The following is a 9,842-nucleotide window of genomic DNA, read 5'->3' as shown; positions in this document are numbered from 1 at the left end:
CCTGGCGGTGGCGGAGCAGGTAGCCGACTTTGCCAGCTCCCTGCTGGCCGCCCTCCACTGCTGGCACTATCGGGCCAACGCTTTACTTTTCTCCCGGGGCGCTATGGTGAGGTGTCTCTTCGATCTCCCCTCCTCCTGCATGTTCCTGGCACGCGCATGCCCATCCCAGAGCCCCCTCCGCTGTCCTCCCCCCGCCCTGGTTCCTTTACTCCTGCCTTGGCTCTTCCTAACACCCTCGCTGGCTGTCATGCCCTGGTGAGCCCCTGGCATGTGCTGTTCCCATACCGGGCACTAATCAGTATAACAACCACCGAGCATGACGGAGGGCGTGGGGCACTGGGGAAGGAGAGAGGCGCGTACACAGTGGGGCCGAATGGTTGAGTCCACTCGGCCCGGAAGGGAAGGCGGGCTGGGCTGTTTCCAGGGCCACACGCTCGCAAGGAGTTCTGTGGCCCCAGGCCTGTTGGTTCAGGCCAGATGGGGAATGGCGCAGGTCCGAGGCCTGTTCTCAGCGCAGCCCGGTCCCCTGGCGCTGCCCGTGTGGGGATGCAGAAGAGACCAGCTGCGGGTCATCCTGGAGTTGACGGCTGACCTCTGCTTCCTGCAGGGGAAAGGGCACAGGGAGTCTGACGACCCCAAGAGCTGCAGGAGGCCCAGCAGCCGCCCCCTGACCAGTGCTGAGAAGCGCATGAGCTTCGAGTCCATCTCCTCCCTGCCAGAGGTGAGCGGCCGGCAGGCGGGTGGGGATGGCACGACAGACCTGGAGCCCAGGTCTGTAGCAGGGCTTCAGGCCTGGGCTTTCTCATGGGAACAGAGATTCCCCACCCCACCGAACTCTGGCCCTTCAGGAAGCCTGTTCTGTGAATTCGAAAAAGGTGCCCCTTCCTTGGGCAGAGGCAGCCCTGTGCCAAGGGGCACAGCTAGTGGAAGTGAACCAGATTTTAGGCCCACTTGGCTGGGCCACTTTGTATAGGGCACAAGTCCCTGTCCCTGCCAGAATGCCAGGCATGTAAATCTTGCTCTTGGCCACCTGGGCAAAGGGGTAGAGTGTGGATGGCCACCTGACCCCTTCTCCATGCCTAATGTTTATTTCTTCCAGACATTCCCCACAACAGCTCTGGAAGGAAAGGGGCCCTAAGGGGCCGATGGCCCTGACACTGGGCAGCTTCATCGGGGCAGGGCTGATCAGGCCTTGGCCTCTGACCCAGGCCACTCCGCCTCATGCTGTGTGGGTTGTGAGGAGTGGAGTCCTTCACGTTCCCAAAGTTGTAAGGGGAAGATCACAAGCGAAGGTCCCGACCCCATGTTGGACCCACAGCCAACACTGAGAAACCTGGTTGGTGTTGCATAAGAACGTGGCATGGTGTCTTCATCAGTTTAGACTGCTATAATGAAATCCCTTTTGCTACCTGGGTGGCTTAGAAACAGAGCTTTACTGCTCACAGTTCAAGGCTGGGAATTCTACGATCAAGGCGTCTAGTGAGGACTCTGCTTCCTAGATGGCATCTGCTCTCTGTGTCTTTCCCCTGTGGCATAGGAGGCAGGAAGCTCCCTCTAGTCTCTCTCTCTCTCTCTCTCTCTTTTTCTTGACTCAAAGTCTCACTCTGTCACGCAGGCTGGAGTGCAGTGGCATGCTCACAGCCGCTGCAGCCTCGACCTGCTGGGCTCCAGCGATCCTTCTGCCTCAGCCTTCCAAGTAGCTGAAACTACAGGCGCTCACCACCTCACCTAGCTAATTTTTTGGTTTATTGCAGAGATGAGGTCTCGCCATGTTGCCCAGGCTGATCTCAAACCCGTGGGCTCAGGCAGTCCTCTCACCTCAGCCTCCCGAAGTGCTGGGATTACAGGCATGAGCCAACATGCCCGATGAATTTTTTTTTTTTTTTTTAGATGAGCTCTCACTCTGTCATCCAGACTGGAGTGCAGTGGCACATGCATGGCTCTCCAAAGCCTAGAACTGGGCTCAAGCGATCTTCCCACCTCAGCCTTCCGAGTAGCTGGGACCATGGGTGCACACCACTACGCCTGGCTATCTTTTTGTTTTTGTTTTTATAGAGACAAAGCCTTTATGAGGACTCTTTTATGATCTTTTATGAGGCTCTTTTATGAGGGCTCTAATCCCATTCATGAGGGGGTCGCCCTCGTGACCTTGTCATTTCCCAAAGGTCCCACCTCTCAATACTATCACAGTTGGTATTCGGCCGTAGCAAGTAGGGCTGCCCAATAATAGCACGTGAGCCACCTGTTAAAACATTAAAAAGAAACAGATGAGATTAATTTTAGTCATATATGTTATTTAATCTAATATATCCGAAATATTATCATTTTAACATATAAATAATATCAGTACTAAAAGTTATCGACATCACTTATTTATTTATTTTTGTACGAAGTCTTTGCAGTCTGATATGTGCTTTACCCTCATAGCAGGCCTGAGTGTGGCCACGTTTCGGGGATTGGGAAGCCACATGAGGCTGGTGGCTGCTCAACTGAGCAGTGCAGGCCTTGGTCATGGTTCTGCTCTGCAGACTCTAGACTAGGACACACGGAATTGGGTTTCACTCCTCAGAATCCAGGGCTTGCTCTTCCCTCTAAAGACATCTCTGGAAAACTTCCTGTGCCAGCGGGCTTGTGACTCAGGTTGCCTTCAAGGTGGCCAAAGAGGGAATTCACACATTTGCTTCCTTCCTTGCCCCTTTGCCAGGTGTGGGCCGTCATGCTGGGCCCATGGGTGCTGAGAGAGGCTGGAGGGTCCAGCTCTGACAGGATTCCCGCGTGTGGCTGTGTTGCTCTCTGGACCGATCTACATGGGAGGCCTCGGTCCCTCAGGGTGATTGGAATGGCTTCTCGTGTTGCTCAGGCCCGGGTTTGAGCCCCAGGACCCCTGACTGGGCAGCCTCTGGGGCCTTAGGGACCTGCCTCACCATCAGACAGGGCGTCCAGGTGCCATGACTCTGTGAGAACCGCCTCCTGGGAACCCAGAGCGGTGCCTGGCCTGTGGGGTATGTTCCCACCCTGTCTCTGTGGTCCTCAGACCGGCTGCCACTGAGGTATCACCATCACACCCATTTGCATTCCTAGCATTTTCCTTCGGTTCGGAGACATGGGCTCAGCACCCCAGCCTCAGGGTGACACGATCATGTTCCTCTGTCTGAGGACCCACCGCCCCACTCTTAAATAGTGCCCGTTCTGAGTGCCATGAGTCCTAACTGCAGGCCCCCCACAGGGCTTTGAGCTGGCCACGCTGCCCCTCACCCCCAGATCCCTCCAAGGAGGTTTTGCACTCATGAGAGCTCTCGCCTCTGTTCCAGGTTGAGCCAGACCCTGACCCCGGGAGCGAGCAGGAGGTATTTGCTGCCATGGAAGGTCCCAGCTCTGAGGAGATGCCTTCAGACACAGAGTCTCCAGGAATCCTGGAGACACAGCTTGCTGCCCACCAGGGGCTGCTGGGAAGGGACCACCCGGGTGACATGGTGGACTTTGTGGTGACTGAGACCACCGAGGACCTTAAGGTCCTGAGCAGTGAGGAGGAGGAGGAAGACGTGGGGGCCGCCCAGGAGCCTGAGAGCCTCCTGCCGCCCTCTGTGCTGGACCAGGCCAGCGTCATTGCTGAGCGGTTTGCCAGCAGCTTCTCCCGGCGGAGCAGCCTGGCACTGGAAGACGGCAAGTCCAGTGGCTTCGGGACCCCACGGCTGGCCAGCCGGAGCAGCAGCATGCTCAGCCTTGAGGGCAGCGAGCAGGGCCCCGCCTGGCATGGCCACACCGGCGACTCCCTCGGATGTCAGCTCCCCACAGAAGTGGACCTCGGGGTGGGGGCAGCCATGAAGAGCAACCCGTCTGTCGATGAGACCAAGCCCCTGGACCCAGGCTGCCCGGCAGAGCCCGACCAGTCTTCCTGCAAGAAGAAGGACTCGACGCTGTCTACCCGAGACCGGCTGCTACTGGACAAGATTAAGAGCTACTACGAAAACGCAGAGCACCACGATGCAGGCTTCAGTGTCCGGCGCCGGGAGAGCCTCTCCTACATTCCCAAGGGACTGGTGAGAAACTCAGTCTCCAGGTTCAATAGCCTCCCCGGGCCAGACCCAGAGCCTGTGCCCCTTGCGGGACACAAGAGACAGGTGAGCTCCCGGCCGGCATCGTGGACCCCGTTGGACCTCCAAGGACCAAGCCAGGCGGGCACCGGGGACCCTTCTCCCATCACAGACGCTGAGTTCCGCCCATCTTTGGAAATGGTGAAGATCTGGGAGGGCCTGGAGTCCTCTGTGGGGAGCCCCCGGAAGGGCCCAGGCCAGGGCCGGGCCAACGGCTTCGATCTGCACGAGCCGCTCTTCATCCTGGAGGAGCACGAGCTGGGAGCCATCACCGAGGAGTCGGCCGCTGCCTCGCCGGAAAGCGCCTCCCCCACCGAGCGGCCCAGCCCAGCCCACCTGGCCCGGGAGCTGAAAGAGCTGGTGAAGGAGCTGAGCGGAGGCGCCCAGGGGGAGCTGGTGGCCCCACTGCACCCCCGCATCGTGCAGCTGTCCCAGGTGATGGACAGCCACGTGAGCGAGCGCGTCAAGAACAAGGTCTACCAGCTGGCCCGCCAGTACAGCCTGCGGATCAAGAGCAAGGCCGAGCCAGCCAGGCCACCCCTGCAGTGGGAAAGGGCGCCTCCCGAGAGGGATGGGAAGAGCCCGGCGGGGCCCTGCCTGCAGGAGGAGGCGGGAGAGCCACTAGGTGGCAAAGGTACGACGGGTGGGGAGTGGGCTGAAGAACTCAGGGGGAGCCAGCTGGCTCCCCGGGGAAAGTGACTGCGAGAGAGCCTCTTCTAGGCTGGCCGTGGCGGCTCGTGCCTGCAATCCTAGCTCTTTGGAAGGCAGAGGTAGTTGATTGCTTGAGCCCCAGAGCTTGAGACCAGCCTAGGTAACCTAGCAAGACCTCGTCTCTAGTAAAAATAAAAAATAGTTTTTAAAAAATAAAAATAATTTTTAAAAAATCTTTTTAGAAAATTTTTAAATTTCTTATTTTAAAGATGGGTACAATTCAGGATTAGGTATACAAGTGGTCATTGTACAGGTAAAGTTTGGGCCTCACTTTGGTTCCCGCTTTGCCTGGTTTGAGATCAGGTCCCTTATTGATGTTGTGTCTCTCCCCCTCCAAAAAATTCTTAAGAAGAGCCTTTTTCTGGCCGGGTTTGGTGGCTCAGCCTGTAATCCCAGCACTTTGGGAGGCCGAGGCGAGTGGATTGCCTGAGCCCGCGGGTTCAAGATCAGCCTGGGCAACTTGGCGAGACGTCGTCTCTACAATAAATCAAAAATTAGCCGGGTGTGGTAGCGCGCACCTGTAGTTCCGGCTACTTGGAAGGCTGAAGCGGAAGGATCGCCGGAGCCCGGCAGGTCGAGGCTGTGGTAGCCGGGAGGGTGCCACTGGACTCCAGTCTGGGCAACAGAGTGAAACTCCAACTCAAAAAAGAAAAAAAAAAAAGAGCCTTTTCCAAAGAGGAGGGGGGCGCTGGGTACGGTATCTCATATCTGTAATCCCATCAATGTGGGAGGCCAAGATAGGAGAATTGCTTGAGCCCAAGGGTGTAAGACCAGCCTGGGCTGCATAGTGAGCCCCCATCTCTACAAAAAGTAACAAAAGGAAAACTGGGCGTGGTGGCACCTGCCTGTAGTCCCAGCTACTTTAGAGGCTGAGGCAGAAGCATCTCCTGAGTCCATGAGGTTGAGGTTGTGGTGAGCCACGATCGTGCCGCTCCCTCTAGCCTGGGTGACAGACTGAACCCCTGACTCAAACAAAACAAAACAAAACAAGGGCCAGGAGCTGAGACAGCCCAGAGCCCTCCTGTACTGGGCTCCCTTCCTGCTGGGTGACGTGGGCATCTGCTCTGTCCTCACAGGAAGGAGGAGGCCCATGCTGTACCCCCTGGATTTTGAGCAGCTGATGGCCCAGGAGCACAGTCTCTGCAAGCCCTCCTCTGCCGGGGAGACGTTGCCTCGGCGTTTCTCCTTCAGCCCTCCCGCCACCAGCCCGAGGACCGTCTCTCCTGGGGGCCGGCCTGGAGCCCGGAGCCCCCTCAGCCCCTTCGACACCGAGACCTTCAACTGGCCCGATGTGCGAGAGCTCCGCTCCAAGTATGCCTCCCACGACGAGGCGCACCGGGTGAGGGGCAGCCGGCCCCGCGGCCCGCCCGTCAACAGGAGCAAGTCGGTGCCTGAGAACATGGTGGGGCCTCCTGTGTTGGGCAGGGTGGGCCGCTGCTGCAGCCTGAGCACCCGGAGGGGCCGAGGGGGTGGGGAGACCACCCAGCCCCCTGGGCCTCCACCCCAAAGCCAAAGCCAGCCGGATGGAGGCCAGGCCTTGTATGTCACTGCAGACCTCACCCTGGAGGACGAGCGGCGAGTGATTGTCATGGAGAAGGGGCCCTTTCTTGGCCCCGCTGCAGGGCTGGGGGAGGAGGAGGGCAGCGGGCAGGGACTGAGCTTGGGCGTCCAGGAGTCTGCAGAGTGTCGACCGAAGGAAGAGGGTCCCAGGGACCCAGCTGACCCAGGCCAGCTGGGCAGGGTGAGAAACCTGAGAGAGAAATTCCAGGCCTTGAACTCCATCGGTTGACTTGACTCCTGGGGGAGGGGATCACACTGGGGGTTGGGGAAAACCTAGGCTCATGGGAGCCCCTGTCCAGGGCCCTCGGGTGGGTGCTGTCCTGGACGAATGCTCCCGTGTGCAGGTGGACTCCTCTGCGTCTGCCCTGTGCTGCCATTCTCCCAGGCTCACGACAACTTTCACGGGCCCGGGTGAGCCACTCCCCTCTGAAGCCGGCATGGCCACATCCCTTGTAAATAGTTCTTCTCTGGTGAAAAGCCAAATATTTAAGCTCACCTCTGTCCAGAGAGAGCAAACCTTGCACCAGCCCCCCGAGCGGGCTGACCTCTGCCAGACCCAGGAGCCCACCGGGGCACTCGGGACATGGCCTGGAGGGACCTTGTCCTTAGCTGTGCCTTTTCTTGGCATCCAGGAGGCCAATAATTTATTGTGTTTCCATTCTGTGGTGTGCCGTGCGCACGCATGAATGTTCCTCTGTTGTCTTTCACCCTCCTGTGAAGAATGTCACGGACTCGGTTCAGGTACTTTCGCGGTTGTGGCGCTGACCCTGCGGTGGTTGCTAATGTACACACATTTCATTATTTGCCCACGGTGCAATAGCCACTGCTGACCGGCCGTCCGTGTGTGGCCTCTCTGTTGGGACTGGCTGGAGGGGGGAGGAGTGTGCGTGGGCCAGGGGTGTCTCAGGGAGGCGAGGACATGGGGTTGTACTTGCAGGCTCACGACCCGTGAGGCACCGGGGTACTGGGGGCGGAGGGCAGGGATGTGAGGGCAGGCACCTTCCCTCTGCCACTGCTCCTTCTGGGAGCTACTCTCTCTGCCCACGGCCTGCTGTTCTGTCTACATGGGGCCCACATGCCAGCCTTTAGTTCATTTCCCCAAGGGCCAAAGTTGGACTAAAAACAGGTGCACGCAAACGGACCGTTTTGCTAATAAGCAGACGTTTCCCATGTCCGATGCCTTGGGCATTTTCCTCCTTCTCCAGCTCCCAGGAGACATACCAGAAGGCAGGATTCTAAACTTGGATCCTAGAAATGCAAGTATGTTTTTCTGGGATGGATCCTTCCTTTTCTTCTTATTTTTTGTGGTGCTATATAGCCTCCTTCTGTTACCCAGGCTGGATTGCAGTGATGCAATCTTGGCTTACTACAGTCTCAACCTTCTGGGTTCAAGTGATCCTCTTACCTCAGTCTTCTGAGTAGCTGGGGCTACAGGCATGTGCCACCATGCCTGGCCAATTTTTAATTTTTTTGTAGAGATGGGGGTCTTGCTATGCTGCCCAGGCTGGTCTTTTTTTTTTTTGAGTTAGAGTCTTACTCTGTCAGCCAGGCTGCTGGAGTGTACTGGCACACTCACAGCCACCGCAGCCTCAACATCCTGGGCTCAGGTGATCCTTCCGCCTCAGCCTTCCAAGTAACTGGAACCACAGGCATGTACCACCATGCCTGGCTAATTTTTTGATTTATTGTAGAGACGGGGTCTGGCCATGTTGCTCAGGCTGAGCTCAGGCAATCCTCTTGTCTCCGCCTCCCACAGTGCTGGGATTACAGGCATGAGCCACCATGCTCTCTAGATCCTTTCTTTTTATTGCATTCTCAATAGAGTCTTTGATTCAGAAGAGGAAGAATGCCTCCCAATTTCTGGGTTTTCTGCCCTTTCTCCATGGCGGGGGGATTCCAGCCTGTTTGACCCGGTTTGTTCTGGCTGGAGCTGGGAAGGAGGCAGCGGTGGGCTGGGTGGTAGGGCTGTCTGACAAGTGCCCCACAGGTCTGCTGGGTCAGGGCCCTGTGGGTCTTCTGACCTAGAAGGATGGACCCAGCCTGAAACTGGGTCTGCAGAGTCTGAATGAGGTCAAGGGAAGATCGGAGGCCAGTAGGAGTCTCTTGAGCAGAGGCAGTGCAGGACAGAGACGGTCTGTGTCTGCCAGCTGTCCTGAATCTTCTGTGGTCACTTACACAGTCACTGAGGAGAGCACTGGCTCCTGCCAGGCCAGTCTCAGGATGTGCCACTGAGTAGCCACAGGGCACTGCACAGTGTGAGTGTTGGGCAACCAGATTCTTGTCTCAGCCTTGCTGCTAACTGGCTGGGTCACCCATACTGTTGCCTTTTCCTCGTTTGTAAATGGAAAGAGATGGGGGAGGTGCTGTTTCCCAGACTCCAACTGGGACTCTACATTGGGCTGGGCCTAGAAGGTGGCAGTCAGTCCCTTCCCAGGTGACCCTAACACGTGTGCCCGGGTATGTCTGGGAACCTTGGAGCAGGTTGGCGCTTTTCTCTGGCCACCCGTGGGGTCATCTGGGGAGCCTTTGAAAATTGGCAGTGCCTAGTCCCATCCCGCTAGACCAAGTGAGACTATCCCCCTGGAGACGAGTCCCAGGCATAGCGATTCTGGGGTTTTGCTGTCCAGTGAGGACTGAGGTCTGCCTCGAGCCTCGCAGGGAAAGGCCTGGGCTGACGACCTAGGCTTAGAAATGCCTTTGCCCTACAGCAGGCCTTCATGTTGACCGCATGCATGAGTGAGCAAGCTTTCTGAGTGTCCAGGGAGGCACAGAACCTGGTGCTGTCAGAATCATCCCATAAGACTCCCAGGGACTAGCAAAGAGTCTACCCGACCCTCTGTCTCCCTGGTGCCAGCTGCCCTCTTAAGACCAGTTCAGAGGGAAGCGAAGCTAGCCAAATAACAAATGGAAGGTTGAGCATGGCAGCTGCTCACACCTGTAATCCCAGCACTTTGGGAGGCTGAGGCGAGAGGACTGCTTGAACCCAGGAGGTCGAGACTAGCTTGAGGTCGAGACAGAGTGAGACCTCATCTCTTAAGTACAAAAAGTAGCCGGACGTGGTGTGTAGTCCCAGTTACTCAAGAGGTCAAGACAGAAGGATCACCTGAGTCCATGAGGTCGAGGCAGCGGTGAGCCATGATTGTGCCACTGCACGCCAGCCTGGGCGACAGAGTGAGACCCCAACTCAAACAAAACAAGAAACAGAGAAATGTAGAGCATTATTGATTTATTAGAAAAACTAGTAAATGGGTTTCCTCTGATTGGTGGAAGCACGGTTGAGCAGGTAGAGCGAGGCCTGGCTGGCCCCAGGGCCGCCCGACGGCATGGTCTGTGCCCCACAGGGCGGCCCCCTCCCCAGCCTCCCCTCGCGGCCCCCGGGAGCCTGCTTGTCCAAGCGACCAAGCCATGTGGTCCCGCTGGCTGCTGCTCCTCTGGATTTCTGTCCCTGTAAGCTTAGGGGGGCACAGAGATTCAGGC

General features: G+C 57.4%; 1 protein-coding gene across 1 annotated transcript in view; it reads left to right on the top strand.

The window, feature by feature from the left end:
- Positions 1-6,594, top strand: part of PLEKHG3 (pleckstrin homology and RhoGEF domain containing G3) — a 15,026-nt gene extending 8,432 nt beyond the window's left edge. Inside the window, exons 14-16 of the mRNA XM_021718768.1 lie at positions 608-721; positions 3,312-4,728; positions 5,882-6,594. Coding sequence (XP_021574443.1) covers positions 608-721; positions 3,312-4,728; positions 5,882-6,594 — 2,244 coding nt within the window. The remainder of the gene's footprint in view (positions 1-607; positions 722-3,311; positions 4,729-5,881) is intronic.
- The last annotated feature ends 3,248 nt before the right edge of the window (positions 6,595-9,842 follow it).

Source organism: Carlito syrichta, unplaced genomic scaffold, assembly GCF_000164805.1.
Source record: "Carlito syrichta isolate Samal-C Ts95f unplaced genomic scaffold, Tarsius_syrichta-2.0.1 Scaffold313438, whole genome shotgun sequence".
Classification (NCBI taxonomy): domain Eukaryota; kingdom Metazoa; phylum Chordata; class Mammalia; order Primates; family Tarsiidae; genus Carlito; species Carlito syrichta.
This window is presented reverse-complemented; position numbering and strand designations above follow the sequence as displayed.